Source organism: Myodes glareolus, chromosome 10, assembly GCF_982192425.1.
Source record: "Myodes glareolus chromosome 10, mMyoGla1.1, whole genome shotgun sequence".
Lineage (NCBI taxonomy): Eukaryota > Metazoa > Chordata > Mammalia > Rodentia > Cricetidae > Myodes > Myodes glareolus.
The window spans coordinates 17,309,329-17,328,193 of record NC_142035.1 but is presented as its reverse complement, the minus strand read 5'-3'; the positions used below and the strand labels follow the sequence as shown (position 1 = coordinate 17,328,193).

The window sequence follows — 18,865 nt, the reverse complement described above, 5'->3', positions numbered from 1 at the left end:
TCAATAGGACGTTTTTCAGCCAAATAGTGACATCGTTATCTAAATTGTTCAATTGCCATCAGTGATGGTCTATTCTGACTCTTTTTACTTCAGGAAATTATAAAGGCTGCAGAAGACAGGACTATAACCCACCCCATTTCTCTTTCTAAAAGAGATACCTGAGATCTTCGTGGCGATCCGAGTGGTGACAGGGGGTCCAAAGCCCTTGGCTGTGCTGGCCTTGATGGTGAAGGAGTAGGTGGTTCCTGGGTACAGGCCCACAAAGAGGTGGTGGGTTTCATTCCGGAGTTTGAACACTTTTCCCCTCTGGCTGGACAGGTCAGCATTTGGATCCAGTGAGCCAACAGCCTTGTAGTTAATCTGTGTGACAAAGTGAAAAGAAAGCACTTAAATGCTGTACTCGGTAACTAAGGGAGCTCACTGGAGAGGGGCAGCAGCAGCAGCAAGGAGAAGAGAGGCAAGCTAGGCCCCATGTTACACTTGGTACAGTATAGACAACTGCAGCCCCGGGGTTTCTACCGACACACCCATGGAACAGTCATGTTTAACACAACCAGAGTGTGCCATTACATTTTCTATATCCCTCCCCCCCCCCAACTGCCAGAGTTTAGAAAGACGGCAGTTGTGGGAGAAGAAGAAGAGGGAGGGGAAACAGTTACACATAGGTAAAATGTGGGTGGGTAGGGAGGTTGCTGGAGGTGGGAAGCTTTAATCAGCATGAAGGATAGAAGATGGGGAGATGGCAGAATAGAGAGGGGTTAGCCAAAATGAAGGGGATCTGAAAAGCCACCTAGAAACTTGCTCTCTTTGTTACCTTGTAATCCAATTTAAAAGACATAGAATAATTCTTTGACAGATGCCTCCCATGGATAGATAATGTCAGTCCTAGAAGCAATGGGTCACTAAACAAACTTTTCAGCTTCAGGAGTGGGATACCTCTGTGGCTGTTGATTTGGGAAACTCTGTTCCTAAAGGTACCACACTTGAATGCAAATATATATAAATCAAACAACCATTGAGCTGGAAGCTTCCTCCCTGTTGTCTACTTTTCATGGCAGTGTCAAACAGTGCTACACAGGGTGCTGCAGGGAGTAAAGGCACCAGTGGTTCTACCCAGCTGTGAACTCTATGAACTACATTGCACAATAATGGTATGGATGCTATATGAGTAACCAATGATTCTCTGCTTGAATTTTAGGCCCACTCCATGAGAGTTAATCCATCCCTGGTACTTCATACCCAGTCACATAATTGTGACTGAGGAGGTCTTAGGCACCAGTGGGGAAACCCACTACACTGCTGTTTAGTTAAACAAGCATAACATCAAGCTGCCTTCTATACATCTATGTTTGTACTCACAAAGGACACTTTTTGCCCAAATTTGGGAAGCCTATCTGTGCAGTGAATATAAGCAAATGCAGAATTTGTGGCTGGACAGGGTTCTGAGAATAAATGGTGGTTGAAGGCTTAGCCCTAAACAAGGCATTCACACCACATCCTAAGAAGGTTATCACAGAGATCATTACAGCCGAGTGCAAGAGCTCAAAGCTAGAAAGAAGCGTCGCAGAATACATTCTTTTAAGCATGACACTGCCATGGAAATCATGAATTCCTATCTGCTGTCAATACTGGCATCTGGCCTACAAAAGAATGACCCAGCCAACAGTTAAGCTATAAACTAGGAAGGAGCACATTGGGCCTTACCACTTACTGCTGAAATTCTGTCAGTTAACAGACTAGGTGAGAGGAAGGCAGAGTTTCTATTGATGAACCCACTGGTGAATCCACCGGGCTCAAATAAGTGCTCTGAACCCATACACAGATGGCCCAGTTTAAACGCAAGGGGTCACAAAACAAAAGCCATGGAGTTTGAAAAGAGAATTGTAGGGCAGTTAGGAGCTGGAAGGGGTGGGGAAAGGATAAGAGAATGAAAGAGGAGGGAATAATCAGAAAATATTATATACATGTATAAAACTGTCAAAGATATCTTATCAGTAAAAATATACTGTAGTAACAATAAAGCAAATTTATCTAATTTATATATCTCATACCTAATACATCTAAAATACTATCATTTCAGCCTGTCAACATGAAAACATTTAATGAGGTAGTTCACATTCCATAATTCATTTCAAAAATCTTAGAGATCTGGTATGTATCTGGTGTTGAGTATAACTCAATTGGCCTAGCCACTTTCCAAAGTGCAGTATCTCCATTGTTAAAAATGCAGACCATGGGCTGAGGGGATTGCTCTGTGGTTCATCACTTGCACATAAGTAAGATAGCTATAGAGTTCAGACCCCCAGAATCCAAGGAAATGCCAGGTAGAAAGCAAGGGATTTGGATTTCGTATCCCCAGAGTCCATGTAGATGTCACGTGGGCATAGTGACAGCCTTGTAATTCCACAAGTGACACCGCCTATATTGTCAATTTCTGGGTTTGATACAGAGAACTTGCCTTAATGAATAAGGTGGGAGATTGATTAAAAAGGATTCCCAGGACCAAGCTCAGACCTCCATATGCACACATATCCCCGTGCCCAGGATAGCATGCATGCACACATACATGCATGTCTCACACATGAAAGAGAATGTGGACCATGTATCATATCCTACACACCAGTAGTGTTTGCCCACATCTTGTGGGGGAATCGGGATAGTTATTTTCATAAGATGCTCAACTGGAAATAACTTTCATCAAATCAGCACTTTTCAAACCATCTGTGATGGGGACCCACTGTTACATTTTCTGATCCACTGCAGACAGACGTTAAGGTGAAGATCATGTTCCACGATAACCCGTTCATGAGTTGACAACAATCAAATCCCTGAATTGTCTGTGTCCGTTGGACACAAGGTAGATGTAACAGCAATGTTAGGGTGTGGGGGCCCACAGAACTGGGTTCATGCTACCTTGATTGAAGGTCAGAGAGCATAAGCCTACTCATACTCTTCCAAAGTTACTGACAAGAAGTCTGACTTAAGGAATGGCTACACACAAGACATTCTGACCTACGGTGTGATTACTTGGTGTTTTGGATATTAAGGTGGCTCATTGAGGTGGATCTGCTCCACCTTGACCAAAGATGAGAGAAGTCAAGCCTATCTCTGCTCCTTCAAGGATATGACAGGAGGTTTGGCCCAGGGAGTAGCTGCCTACAGGATGCTTGGTCTAAGATGTGGTTGTTATATGTCCTGCCTAAACAACAGAATATTTTACTAAAAGATATAGTTGCTTGATATTTCAAGTATTGAAGCAATTGATTGTTCTGTTTGTCCTTTGTGTCTGTTAAAACAGTCTTTTGCCTCCTTCCTTTCTTTTTTGGATTAGAGTATATAAGCATATGGAAAATAAACAAGGGCGTATTCAGTATTTGCAGAATAGCCCTTCCGGTTTTATCCTATGTCTCTATTTCTCTTGTATCTCTGTTCCTCCTACCTAATTTTTCTAATCCACATGCCCCTACTCTGGAATGTGTGAACCCTGTCAAGGCTGGACCCTGACAGATGTCGCCTCAATATGTGGCTACGGCACTAGGGTGTTTAAGTCCTGAAGCCCTCCCTTGATTTCTGCGTTTTCCCTGCTATCAAAGTATCTAACAAACTCTGAGGTTTGGGTTGCCCTCCCAGGCTGACACTGTGAGTGCCACGAGCCTGAATCAAATAGCTATTAAAGTAGCCTACACAGGATTCTTTTAACATGGTATTTTGATTAATTGCATACAAAGTATTTTGATCATATTCAATCCTTCCCCTTCTGCCTTTTCCTCCCAGATCCTTCCCTACTTCCTCAACTTCCCCCCAACTTTATGAAAAAGATTCTTTTTATTTTATATTCACGAGTGCTTGCCTGTATGTATGTATGTATGTATGTATGTATGTATGTATGTATGGGTACCATGTTCATGCCTGGTACCCACAGCACGTAGAAGAAAGCTTCTGGTCCTCTGGCACTAGAGCCACAGAAAATTGTGAGCTGCCTGGTGTGGGTGTTGGGAATTGAACCCAGCTCCTTTGAAAGAGCAGCAAGTGCTCTTAATCTCTGAGGCGCCCCTCCAGCTCAACTTTTTTTCTTTTCACTATCCTGCTGAGTCCAGTTTGTACTGACCATACTCAAAGGTGTGGGGCCACCCCCTGGAGCCTAGCTGACCTTCCAGAGGCCATACCTATAAGGAAAACTGCGTCTCCCTGTCCAGAAGCCGTCAGCTGTCATGAACCCCACCCCACCACGCCAGATGTTTGACTGGCTTGATCTTGAGCAGGTCTCATACAGACAACTGCAACACCTGATAAATAGTATCCTTTAATTTGTTTTTAAAAAATCTTTGTTACATTAAGAAATATTTTGCTAAGGGCTAGCTAGGTAACTCAGCAGGCAATAATGGCTAGTCACACAAACCAAGTTTGATGCCTGAAGCCCACATAAATAGTGAATATGATGGGCATCTATATTCCGGCATTCTCGTGGCAACCTGGGAAGCAGAGACAGGAGGCTCACCAGCCAGGTAGCTAGGAGTATGCAGTGCAGCAGCAAAACAAGAGTCCCTTCCTCAGCTAGGTCAGAAGACAGAACCAACTCTCCAAAGTTGTCTCCTGACCACCACATGTGCAGCATAGCATCTGTACACACACACACACACACACACACACACACACACACACACACACACACACACACCATTTAAATAAAAAACTTCTCCATGAACAGGCAAATCAAGACAAAGAGGAGGCATGTATCCGTTATTAAGAAAGTGAACAGTTTTTTATCCCTGGCATAGGAAGCAACTGTGTGGAGATAGAGTGATTTCTTGTATAAGGCAGTAGTGATGTAGCAATGGTGCCATGTGTTTAATGAGAGAGGCTAGTCTTGGCTAGGCTCAGAGTGAGCTCAGGGAGAGAAACTCCAAGTATTGTTAACTTGGATTTTCAGAAGCAGAGTCTACACATGCACATCTATCCACAGGTGGCTAACAGCTTTAGGATGCTCTGATGGAACCATCTTTCCATCCCAAACTCAGAAACTAGTGGGGCCCCCACTCTCCATGCTTTTCTGGTTGGGGCACTTTAATTCCTTAGGTGACCATATTAATTCCCTAGGTTCCATGACAATCTAGGGATTTAGCTGTACTTACTCTATTTTCTGATCTTCATATGTATGCCATGGCACATGTGCATGCCTGTACACGCAGGCACACAAATAAAACAAAATAATTAATTAAAATAAAGTTTTGTTTACAATATATTGTAAATATATACATTTTATTTACAATATACATTACAAACATACATTTTATTTATTTACAATATATATTTATAATTTATATGATACATATCTACATATGGTATACAGAATAATATTGTATGTAATATATATATATATATATATATATATATATATATATATGTCTTACTTTCTGTTTCCTGTCCCTGTCTTTTCTTGTTGTTTAAAACTGGTGCTTCTTACATTTCCCAGTCACTTGCTGAGCATCAAATCATTAGCTTAGAGCCCGCATCTGAGCAATACTAAACCAAGATGCAATGCTCAGCCCTTACTTAGGAGAGAAAAGATCTGAACCTGAAGGTGGAATGGAGTCACAGCAGAGGAAAAAGCTCTGCAAGTTCCAGGCAGAGACAATAGGCTGGGAAAGGGCCTGAGGTGGGGAAAAGCTCACACAGAGAGAAGCCCAGGGTGAGTCCAGAGCAGAGGGCAAGTGAAGAAAAGTGTACAACTGGACTCTCGTTTCCTAGCAACAGAAGAGGGAGATGCTCAGAGGTGTGCCTGAGGCCAGGGACTCCGGTGCACCAGTGGAAAGGAGATGCCTTTGTATTTTCCTAAAAATCGGTCCTAGAGACCCTGCCTTGGGCTGGCAGCAATGCCTCTGATATACGGACACTCGGAGTGAAAGCTCATGCCTTATTTACCAGCCGGCTCTTTCCTGAACTCCAAATTCAATCCAAAAGTGACTCAATTTCGACGGAGCTGTCAATATAATATACCACGCTCCCCTGCTCTCCTAACCTTTCCTGGTATTACAGGATCCTCACTTACTTGTAATGAAACACTATGAATAAATCAATGTATGTTAATATAGCATGTCTTCAATTTTTTATGAAGGGCTTCACCAAATCTAATTCCCACTGCTTTGTCAGAAACAGTCTTTGAAAAATTTAACTTGCAAGTTTTACAAAGTTAGTGGGGGATCAGGCCAGGGAGGGAGGCAGAAAGATGAGAGAAATGTGCTGGATCCATGGCCACCAACGAGGAGGGTGACGTGACTCTCTGGAGGTGGCGCAAGGAGAACATTTATTAGCTGGCAAGCATGAAATGAAAGGCTAGTAAGAAACGGAGCCCAGCTACACATGAATCTAGAGGTCTGGAGACTGGATTTGGCTACACCCAAATGCAAGAGGCTGTTCTTTTCTCTGGCTGGAAACAGTGGAATCAATAGCTAGGAATCTCATATATCTTGTCACAAGACGTGACTGCTTCTTTGGTCCCGAGGGGTGAGACTGCCTCTGTCCCTTGGACGTAGCCAGCTTAGGATCTGGGCTGACTTCTGTGACCCCGCCTTGGCCTGACAGACCGATTTCACTATCTTAAAGGATTCATAGTCCCTTTAATAACCACAGGACATTCGAACAGGCTAATGGATCATTTTGGGACACTTCTTCCTTCCCCACGCTTCTTCCTTAAGGCATGGCTCCTCATCTTTAGACCTCACTGAAGGCAATACTTCAAATGGATACCCTCTGCGGTTCTCGGTTACTCCTATCTTATAGTCTCAAAGACAGATAAGCAAGTCATCTCTCCCTTGATTCGCTAACCTTATATTAATCACACATCAGTCTCCCCTAATGTTGCTGGCTTTTTTGTTGTTGTTGGTAGTAGTCAAACATTTGATAGAACATGGATCATGAGTCAAATCTGGAAATCACCTGCTTCTTACGGGAATAAAATCTCATTAGAACACAGGCAGAGTGTTCATCTGTGTTTCCAATGGCTGCTTCCACACTAGGCAGCAGAATTAAGCAGCTGAGGCAGACCGTACGGTCCACACACCCCAAAATATGTCCTCTGACCTTTTATAGAAAGGGGTTCCTGACCCCTGTGCTACACTTAAAGCTCATTTGTGTGTTGTTCCTGCCCATCATGTGTGTTCATGTATCTAGGCAGGTCTATATGTGTGTGGGTGCACATGTGTGTGGACCCAAGAATATGTGCGTGTACAAGTGTGTGGCAATTAGGGGACACTCTTGAGTGCCTATCCTCAAGGACACCATCCTCTTTACTTTTGGGACAGCTTTCTCCTTGACCTGGAAACCTCTCATTAGGTTAGGCTGGCTAGACAGCAAGCCCTAGCGGGTCTGCCTGTCCCTGCTGAGAAAACAAGCACATACCATCAAGCCTAGGCTTTTTTGTATGGGGTCTAGGGATCATTCAGGGTCCTCTTAATTTCAAGGAGATGCTGACCCAGCCATCTCCCCAGCCAGGGTAAGAACTCTTTCTTGTTTTTCTTCAACATCTCCTCAACTCGCTTGTGAAAACAAGCGGCCACGTTAGTTGTGCAACTGGGACGGTTTGCTTACCCTCCTCTGAGCCTCTGGTCCTTCAACGGTAAAACATGGATTCTAATTCGAGTTTCTGTAGCTGCAGTGGTCACAGGGACATCCTGGGAAGAACAGAAGGTTCTTCCCCCAGAGCTGAATGGAGGGGACAAGAAATAGAGCAGTCCCTCAAAGGGCCCTACCAGGAAAGATCCTGCTTCAAATGCTGCCAAGTCAGGAGTGAGGCTAATCAGTCAGCCTTTTTCTGAGGGAAGGGCTGGGGAAATCTTGGCACACAGGGCTAAGAGAGGAGCTAAGATAAAGTAGGGGAGAGTCGCCTGAACAGGGCTCTGAAGCACAGGACTGGAAAGCACAGCATAGTAAAAACTTTTGAAGTACACATTTTACTCCAAGTGCTTAGGAAAGAGATTGTGTTAATTCTAAAACAAAATGGTTTAGATTCTTCATGCTCTCCCATTTTTCCTCCGCTGAGGAAACTGAGGCCAAGAGAGGACATGGTGACGTATGGGCTAGCCACGGCAGGGGCAGAACATGGCTGTCCTTCACTGTGGTTGCCTCCCTACAATCCCATCTCTCTGGTGACATGTGTGAATATGGGGGTCACTGTGTCGCAGGAAACACAAAGCCAAGAAAGATTTCTAAAGAGATCACTCTAAACTGAGAGAACAGAGTAAGAAGCAATAAGCTAGTTAAACCCTGGTTACATATTTATATATGATCAAGTGGAAAATATCAAATTTGCTTATGAGTCACTGTCAGAAGCAAGGCAGAGGTTTAAGCCTACAACAAATTAAGGTAAAAACAAACCAAGATTGATTAAATGTAATAGCCGCCTGTCTGGTAGAGTGACCTTACGAACTGAGTGTCTACCTAGGTCCCACTGGCTCAAGGCTCCAGAAGCTTCCTTCAGAGCTCAGCACCCTTCACTTTCACAGGGACAATTCTATCTCCATCTTGAACTCTCTGGAAGGGTCGGTCCCCTAAATTGTCCTTCCCAGCAGGCTCTGCCCTCCTGCCGGGCTTCCTGCTCACACTCTGGAAGTCTTTATAGGCCAGTTTTAGCAAGATCACAGGGTAGGTGGATAAGACCAAGACAGGTCATTTTCTTCTTCAGACCCACTGTGACTATGTCCCTACACATATACTTGGCCACCCAGGGGGCCTCAGGGTCACACACTGCAGAGGGGCCAACTCAAGGCAATCCCTCTTGTTAGAAAGGACAGTGTTGGTCCTTCGGTTTCCAGACATTTTAAATATAAATAGGAAGGCATCCTCTGGAAGAGCTGTGGAACACACAGCTGCCTGCAGTGCACCTGCCAGTAACTTCCTGTCCACGCACGGTGCCCCTATTCCCAGACGACTGAGGACATTATAACAACAGAAAAGCGATTATGATTGGTGCTCTCACTACCTAGTTCTTGAGTATGGACTTCTGCAGAGTCAGGGAAAGTGCCTGGGGACTGAAGCTTCTGTGTACAGCCAGAGATCAGTCAGGTTTCTATGGAAGCCTCCAGGTACTGGGAACTAACTTCCTGTTGGGCTCTGTGCTAGAATCTGGGGGCAGGAAAAGGCAGAGGGGCCAGATGCAGTTTCTAATAAACACAGGCAAATGCCTGGGAAAGTCAGGACCAGAGTGATTGGTTTGGCCAAGGAGGAAAAGGAAAGATAACAAAAGGAGAGGAGAGAGGGAAGAAAGAAGGGACAGAGGAATGCTTTAGAGAAAAGGGTTACTATTGTGGAGAACGAGGAAACTTGTCAATTCAGTACCATGGGGAAAATAGCGTGGGGGAACCTGCTACAGGGGAGGGGGTAGAAGAAAATGATTCCCAAAGTCTGAACTCTACTCCATGGAATACAGAGGGGAATTGTCATGTTGATTTGAGGAACACTTGGATACAGGGTAGAAAACTCTCTCTCAGGTGGTGTGTGTGTATGTGTGTGTGTGTGTGTGTGTGTGCACGCACATGCATATGTGTACACAGCTGTATCATTCTTTGTAGGATTTCTCTGTAAGTCTATAAAATTATTTCAAAATAAAATGCTGTAACTAGGTCTGATGGTGCATGCCTCTAATCCCATCACTTAGGAGGCAGAGGTAGCAGCAGGAAGGAAGAGACTAGGAGACCAGCCTGGCTATCCAGTGAGACTTTCCTGGAGTTGGCCACGGGTGGTTTGTATTTACGACCCCACAGCCAAAGTCACAGGGCTGATTAGCCAGGAAGGAAGCAGGAACTAACATGGATGTACACGCATTGCGCCCCCTCCCCACCCCCAAATAAATCACTTTCACTCCTCAGCTCCAGGCAGGTTTCAGGTGCAGGGGTTCCCAGCCACAGCTGCTCCCTCTACCAACAATCGCTCCTCCGGTCCTAAGCTCTGACCCACTTCCTGCTCCCCACTCCCCATTCTCTGCCATACACAGGAAGAGAGTTCTTATGGTGTCACACAGACAATCCCATAGCAGGGCCACCGTCAACTCAGAAGGCCGCAAAGCTCCTTTCTCCTAAACTGTCATAATGCCAGTTAATAATATGAAGCTTAAAGCCCTTTCAGCTTTTAATCTCATGCTGGGGTATCTGGGGTGCTATGATTCTGTCATTTTCACAGAAACCTTCTTGCTTAATGAGTCTGTCTAGCTCGACTCCCAATGGCTTTGAGCCAGCGAAGCAATACCACTCAGGTTTTGGGATAGAAGCGGCTTGCCTTTCAGCTTCTCACTCAGTCAATTTCAGCTTCGCTAAGTTGAATCTGGTTAAATGGCCAAGGCGCAGGGTGAATTCCTCTCTGGTTGGCTTTGAGCAGGCTGGCTCCTTGGAGTCTTTGCAGTCACACCAACAGCCTTATTGGCAGGGACAACCTTGGGGCACCCCCCATATTGAGGGCAGGTGCCTGTTCTTTCACTCTCGGTGACTGCCAAGCACCCGTTCCAGCACAGAGCGGTAGTCTATAAGCACTGACTAAATGAGGGCTAAGAACATAGAGTTAGCAAATCCTGACAGAGTATTGCTGGGGTTTGGAGTGGAGTAATGATATGCCCAGGGTCCTCCATGTTCCATGCCATCACCCAATCTGACTGCAGACCTTCACCCAGCCTGTGTGACCAGATTTTGGGGTGAGAGGGTCAGCTGTGGGAACCTGTGGCCATCTTGCCACAAGAGGGACTTGTCTACAGTGTTAGTGACCTTTACACTGCTGTAATCAAACACCTGGCAGGAGAAACTCAGGAGGAGAGAGCTTTATTTTGGCTCATGATTCAGGAGCCACAGTCCCACATGGCGGTGAAGACGTGATGGCTAACATGGTTTGGTTGGTGGCAGTGTGGGCCTGTGGACCACTCCACAGACCCAGAAGCTGAGAGGCTGTAGAACTGAATATGGGCTGGACTATAATGCTCATGGCTCACCCCACGGTGGCCTACCTCTAGCAGCTGGAAACTGCATCCTAAGGGTTCCATAGCTCCCAGAAACAGTGCTACCAGCTTGGGAACAAGTGTTTCACCAAATAAGCCTCTAGGAGGTATTTTACCACTAAACCAAACAATTATGCTTCTCCAGGACAGATCCATACCTGCTTGGCACATTGCTAGTACTCATTAATAATCAGATACTTTCTTTTAAAGATAAGAAACCATATCACTTTGTCGTAAGCTTCCATGTGGATGCCGAGACTTGAAACTAGGTTCGATAGAAGAATAGTTGATGCTCTTAACAGCTAGCCACTTCTCCAGCCCCAACAATCACTCTTAAAGTAGGTCCATAAAGGTCAAAAGTAGGATGGAAGCATTACCTGTTACAGTAATGAGACTAGACAGTGGCTGCTTTCCTACCCTCCACTTCTTTGTGCTTCGTGTCATAATTGTTCCTACTCTTTTAGAGCCTATAAACTATATTATTTAATAAAAAATAAGAAAAATGTGGGTTAATTGCATTGGTTTGTCTCCGCTATCTTGTTGGGATTTAGAACGTGAATAAGAAAGCGGGTTCATCCTTGTAGAATCATGGAATCCCTGATCCATAGGCAAAGGCTAAATCTTCAACTCCTAATTACTAATGTGTCTCAACTTGTGATAGAGTTATATTCAATATAATCAAGTTGAAAAGTGCATTTGATGGAACTCACCTACCAAACATCATAGCTTAGTCTTACTATTGTTTTAGTCAAGGCCTCCCAGACTGTCTATAACTCACCATGTAGCTAGCCTCAACGGTGTGATCCCCATGCCTCAAACTCCCAAGGCAATCCAGGAGCGAGCCACCACACCTAGCTAGCCTATCCTATATGATGTTCTCAGAACACTTAGACTAAAATTGAACAGAATTGGGGAGTGAGAAGCTTATTTTATAATGAAACACTGTGTCATGTAGGTGGCCAAGTACTCTACTGAAAGTTCAAGTTGGAATGGCTGAGCCAGGACATGCTTTTGTACCGCTGTAAGTTCAAACTACCACTAAATCATCAGCCCCACCCATCACAGCAAGATTAATGCTCAGGATCATTTCCTTCTACTCGTTCTTTATCAGGCCCCTGATAAGCACTTGCCAATCACTACTTGTGGAAACACCACATTTGACTAGCCACTACTACCACTCTGGTTACCATTCCACAGAGAAGCAACTAAGGCTGAGGGGAAAGTAGTTATTATTTCTTAAGTGTACGCTCTTCCAGGTAGCAAGAGGTGAAGCTGGGCTTGGAATCTAGCCAGAATGAACCCATAATTCACTGGCCCGACCCTGTGCTCTGTGATGATCATGAAGACCGGCCCATCTGGTTCTCCAGGCCCAGAAAACTAGAAACCGCACCAGCACCCTGAGGTGTCTTCATCTGAGAAGTTATAGGGGGTTTCATAATAAGATTAAGCAGTGCGCCTGGCTAGGAAGGAGGGTATCCAGAAGCAAAAATTAAGGGAAGTTGGGTGGAAATGACTTTAGACATTCAAGCAAGTTAAGGCATCAAAGTTCAGCTGAATTTCCTTAGATCTCTAAGGAGTTTCTCTCACGATCATGAACTTCCTGCCTCCTTTTCCAAGGGGAAGGCAGTGGGCAGGTCTGTGAGACCCTCCTGAGGAGAAACCCATTGATCACATAAGCAGAGGTTTGGGGGGGGCCAGTGGAGGACTGCATTGGGAAGTTTTGCCCTATTGCATTTTTCTTTCATTCAGCATTTTTTTCTCATGAAATTAAAACAGAATTGATTTCTCTCCCCCATGACATTAGGCATTAGGAAAGGATGAAAGGGTGGCCCAATCACAGATCCAGGCATCAATTCCATGCAGCAGTGTGGCATTTGTGAGAGGGTTTTATTGTTTATCATTTATCACGGGAAGGTTTTGTAAGAGTTTATTTGGAGGAATAACTCTCCTCCTCCATAGAAACGGGAGCTTTTGTTTTTCTCCTTCCTTGGACAACATGATCATTTATCTAACATTCTTGTGAACTTTCTGCTTTCATGTTAGAGGATCTCTCTCTCTCTCTCTCTCTCTCTCTCTCTCTCCCCCCCCCTCTCTCTTTCTCTGTTTGTTCAAGATAGGGTTTCTCTATGTAACTACTCTGGCTGTCCTGGAACTCATTTTGTAGACCAGGCTGGTCTCAAACTCACAAGATCCACCTGCCTCTGCCTCCCAAGTGCTGAGATTAAAGGTGTGCTCCACCACCTCCTGGCTTTCTCTCTATATCTTCTTTTCTAATTAATTAATCTATTTGTTATTTTACATCAGGGCCACAGTTTTTTCTCCTTCCTTTCTTCCCAGTCCCCCACCACACACACACACCCCTCTATAGTGGCATTCTATTTATATTTTAATAAGTAAAGCTTGCCTGAAGATCAGAGAGTTAAAACAACCCCACTGGTCAGCCTTACAGACCAGACAGTGGTACCATACCTTTAATCCCGGTAGCCATGCTAGTTGTCATAGAAACCGGGTGGTGCATGCCTTTAATCCCAGTGGTGCATGCCTTTAATCCCAGCCATAGAAAGAATTATAAAATGGGAGGAGGCAGCTCTCAGTCACAGTCTCATTCAGAGATTTCTGGAGGCAGGATCACCTTTTCAGACTGAGGTCGAGGTAAGAGCCATTGGCTGGCTGTTTTGCTTTTCAGATCTCCAGGTTGAACTGCACTTTCTCTCTCTGACTCTTCATTAACCATGCTTCAACCCTCTGTCCCCAACCCTCAATCCAGTCATCCTCCGTTTTGGCAGGTCTCCCATGGGTATCGACACAACATGGCATATCAAGTAGCAGTAAGACTAAGTACCTACCCATGTATTAAGGCTGGGCAGGGTGACCCAGTATAAGGAATAGGGTCATGAAAAGCAGCAAAAGAGTCAGAGACAGTCCCTGCTCCCACTGTTAGTAGTCCCAAAAAAAAGACCAAGTTACACAACTGTAACATATGGGCAGAGGGTCTAGGTCGGTCCCATGCAGGCTCCCTGATTCAGCCTCTGTGAGCCCCTGTGAGCCAGGTGAGAATTCTCCTTTTAATCTAATCCTGTAATGTCACCGGAGGAGCAAACAGATACATCCTAAGTGACATCATCCTAGGGATTATCAGCTCTGGTGAAGCAAGTTTCAAGGAATCTGCCTCCTCTCTGGTCCTAGGCTCACAGCCTGAGGGAGCCTTGCTATTTACAAAGTGGCCAGAGGAGAGTGGGTGGAGGAGAGGGATGTTGAGACTCAGAAAGGCCTTAGCGACGGCCACAGAATGAGTGGGACTCTTCTGGAGACGTAGCTGGAGGAGGGGTGGTAAAGCACCATTTGGCATGAGACCAAAACCTCTAGTGCAGCCCTGTACAGGTGGCCCTTTAGAGCAACACTGCCCACTAGAAGCAGAGGGCAGGTCACCTGTGTGATCTGTGTCGTTTTCTCAGATCTACATGGAGAAAAGGGAGAAAGAGGATGGAGACATCAACCTGGGTCATGTGCTTTATGTAGCCCAAGGTAGCCATGTTGTTACTGTTTCGACACTTAATCAGCACAAAATTATTAAGGGGACAGTTTCCATTCTGCTTTCCTGCTGAAATGTGGTGTTGCTTATTCGGCCTTCAGATCTTGAGTCGGGTAGACAGACACGCTCCCACATTTCCTCAGCTCGAGAGCCATGTGCAGCTACTGACAAGACAGTGAAGGTCTAGCCAAGCCTTTTCACGCTCTCAAATTTCTTCCTTTCTCGTTCCCTTATCATTCCCCAAATTACTCAGTTAGACTTTTTTCTTTGTTGTACTTCTATGAACCTAATTACACACACACACACACACACACACACACACGTGCACACCAGCATTAATTTGACACAGTCTAGAGTCACCCAAGAAGAAAGCCTCAATTGAGGAATCACCCAAATCCACAGGGGCATGTCAGTGGGCAATTGCCTTCACCACTAATTATTCAGGAGGGCCCAGCCCACTGTGGGCAGCACTATCCAAAGGCAACCAGTCCTGGGCTGTATACAAAAGGTACAGTGTGAGTCTATGAGTGAGCCAGAGAGCGAGCAAGCACGCTGTGTTCCTCTGTGGTTCCTGCCTCCAGATCCTTGCCTTCCAGACCTGCTTCCTGTTCTGTCAACGATGGATTGTAACCTGGAAGCTTCAGTCAAAGAAGCCTTTTCCTTCCCAAGTTGCTTTTGGTCAGAGTATTTCATCGCAGCGCCATAATGAGCCAGAAGCTCACATCTGCATGGCTGTATATGGGCTCTATTCATGCGGCTGTCCCATACACCCTCCTGCACAGCTGTATGGGTATATAGCCTTTGGTTACCGTGACACATTGTTGTCAGCTACAGTTCCCCTAACAGGGATGGGAAGGAGGCTCAGTCGGTAAAATGCTTTCTGCTCAAGCATCAGGATCTGGGGTGTCTCCCAGAAACCCCATTAAAAAAAAACTGAGCATAGTGGCATGTACTTGTGACCCCAGTTTTGGGAGGTAGAGAGCTTTGGGGCTCACTGGCCAGCCAGCCTCGCTGAATTGGCAGGCCCTAGACCAGAGAGAAACCCTGTGGCAAAAGTAAGTGGATGGTTCCTGAGGGTGACATGCAAGGTTGGTCGCAGGCCCCCACATGTACACCTACTCATGTATGCAAGCAGTGGCATACACACACACAGACACACATATGTCTTTAGATACACACAGCAGGCCAGTGGGCCTTGGGTTAGACATCCCTCGCATGTGCATTAGGCATACACGTACAAGGAGGAAGAGGTTTTGCCATCACTATTACAACAACCCATTTTGGATAGTACCCTTGTTAGGAATTATCTAGAGTAATCAGTTGGCAACATCAGAGCCTCCTATTGTCGTCTACACATTGAGTCTTAGAGTATTCGTACGTGGACTAAATGATGCAGCTCTCATGGGGGAGCCTCCAGGGTGTCGAGTCTAATATCAGAGTGCTGCAGCTTCCTGCACATTGCCTCCCATACTGCCCCCGGGACTCCTCTCATATGCAGGGAATTGCCAGGGGTACATGCCATTTGTCTGTGCCCTGTATACTGTTCCAGGGGATTTTCCCAGAGCTCTCATAAAGAAAGCTAGTTGTAATACCCTTTAGTGTAGCCATGACTCAGCCCAGAGCAACAAGACCTTGTGGATAATATCTTCCCTGCATCCTCTTTCTCTAGACTCTTAATTGATGACAAAAGGGTAAAGGGTACCTTTGTGGGGCAGCCCAGGTCCTGGGGCACCCAGCACTAGCCTCCCTTTCCTCTCCTGGGTACTCATTGGCAGAAGTCAGGTGCACAGGTTCGCTGCTTCTGTACGTGCGTGCGTGCACATACGTGTACACACACACACACACACACACACACACACACACACACACACACTGCATGTTCTAAACTCCTCCCTGTCCAAATCCCCAGGTTTCCAGAATCAAGAGGTTGCTAACTGGTTCTCCCCCTCCATTGAAAGTCAGTGCCTTCTGGAGACAGACATGTAAATCTGATGCTTCATCTCCAGAGAGATTCTGGCAGTTGCTTCTCTTCTTATTTCACCTTCTTATCGGCCAACAAGATCTACTTCTGCCCTGGTGGCTCCCATGGACCTCTAATGTGTTGTCACAACTGTCACCTCTGTCCAGTTCTTCCTTCTGTCCTGAGTGAGACATGATCCCAGAGGCAGTGCCAGGGGTCAGCCACGAATCATACAATTCCTTCAGAGACACACAGCTCTTTCCTTTTTAGTCTGCAATTCTGCCTTTGGCCAGGGCTGTCAGACGGCATGTGCCCATGTCAGACAAAGCTGGTTTCCACTCTCAGCATCTCCAGCCATTCCATTAACTGTACAGCCCACTTGAGCCTAACTGATTGTAAAAACTCGGGGTCCTAAGCTGGAGATTGATGAGTGAAACCCACAAAGCGAGCAGTGTGATGGCTTGGCCTTCTACAGCCATGCCTCATTAGGCAGCCATTGTAGGGAGAAACAAAACCACAAACTGGAAAGGAAGATGGCCTTAAAATTTTGCCGTGTGTGTGTGTGTGTGTGTGTGTGTGTGTGTGTGTGTGTGTGCGCTATTTTACTAGTACTATGCATTACACTAAAATGTACAAGATGGTAGAGGAAGATATCAGACATCAACTTCTGGCCTCGGGCATTTAACCTGCAGTCACTGACAATCACTGGAACAATTCATGGTGAGAACCAGCTGTTAGGGCTGCATTGTTTGTCCTTAAAGGTTACTGCTGATTCTAAGAAAATGGCACCATAGATGCAGAATCCTGTGACTTTTCCACAACACTCTGGCCGGGGGTACCTGGGGAGACAGATTGGAGCAATGAACCTTCCTTAATAGCTTCTGGGGCTGGAGGATGTTGCAGAGCATACTGGTCCACGGGACACTGCCTGCTGGTCCATGGGAGACTGCCTGCTGGTCCACGGGAGACTGCCTGCTGGTCCACGGGAGACTGCCTGCTGGTCCACGGGAGACTGCCTGCTGGTCCACGGGAGACTGCCTGCTGGTCCACGGGAGACTGCCTGCTGGTCCACGGGATACTGCCTGCTGGTCCATGGGAGACTGCCTGCTGGTCCACGGGACACTGTCTACTGGTCCATAGGGCACTGCCTGCTGGTACACAGGGCTCTGCCTATTGGTACACGGGATTCTGCCTACTAGTACAGCTGCTTGGCCCATCAGTTTTCTAGGAATGTGGAGGAAGAATGTGGAGGGCAGAAAACAGATCACATAAACTCAGAAGACTGAGGAGATGTCCAAGAAGTTAACTATCACTTATTCAGCATGGCTTCCCAAAGCTGAATCCTGAGAGTGTGCAGGGTTTGCATACTCCAGGGTAAGCATTGCTATCAGCGGTGTTTTCTTCAGCAAGCATTCTCAGGGATGTTATGTGTCACCTTAAGGGTTGGTCTCCCAGAGACAGGTATCAGGGCTGAGGTCCAGCAGAGCATCATCAGAGATAAGGTTTGCTGCCAGAATAGCATGCCAAGCAATGGGGCCCCTTCACGTGGTCCACATCTGGAGCTCCAGCCTGCTATCCAACTTATAAATCCCCCAGATGTGAACACAACCAGAGACTCATTACCCAGCATGTTAAGTGTGTGCAACTCAAGGGCACAGAGTGTTTTGTGTGGGTGGTGCAAAGAAATCATCTCATTGATTCAGATGATGGCTCTTTCATTGAAAAAAAAAACCACAAAGTCTTCATGAAAGACATTTGATAAATAAGTCGTAGAAATAGTCCTCAGAGTTCTCTGAGTGTGAACACAGACACACTCCCATGGAGACCCTGCTCACCCTGGCTTTTCACCTTATCACTGCCTTGCTGGCTTCACTGTTAGTGCCAGAGGACTAAGTACCCTCAGTTGCTTACCACACAGCCAGGCTATCTAATTCGAATGGGACTTGGTGGGGAAAGGGGGCTTTGCTAAGTCCTGCCTTTCCAAAACTGCCCCTTTTATCTAATAACAAACTTTCTTGCTATCAGATTTTACCTCCAAGGAGGAAAGAATCAAGTAACCAACAGCAGAACCTCTAAATTGGGGTACCCAGGAGAGTTTCACTATACCATTCATTCCAATGTCCGGCATTGAAAGCTACCTCCCTACTCCCTGAATGCCTTTGTCATTTTGGTGACTGGAGCCAATGGTCACACACACACACACACACACACACACACACACACACACACACACACACACATGCACACTGGTGTCTGGAGGTTACAAGAGCACAGTGTAAGGTGTCAGACTTCAAAGAGCCAGCAGTGGTATTGGCCAGGGTTATTTCACTGCAGGGTGAAGCTACAGAGCCTTAGAAACAGGTGTCAGGGAAACCCACAGCTAAGCAAAGAGGAATAA

General features: G+C 45.9%; 1 protein-coding gene across 12 annotated transcripts in view; it reads right to left on the bottom strand.

Annotated features, from left to right (window-relative positions):
• Positions 1 to 18,865, bottom strand: part of Ptprt (protein tyrosine phosphatase receptor type T) — a 1,106,759-nt gene that overhangs the window by 283,023 nt on the left and 804,871 nt on the right. For all 12 annotated transcript variants that reach the window (XM_085697063.2, XM_085697062.2, XM_085697064.2 and 9 more), the window contains exon 10: positions 159 to 360. In XM_085697063.2, the coding sequence (XP_085553189.2) occupies positions 159 to 360 (202 nt within the window). The remainder of the gene's footprint in view (positions 1 to 158; positions 361 to 18,865) is intronic.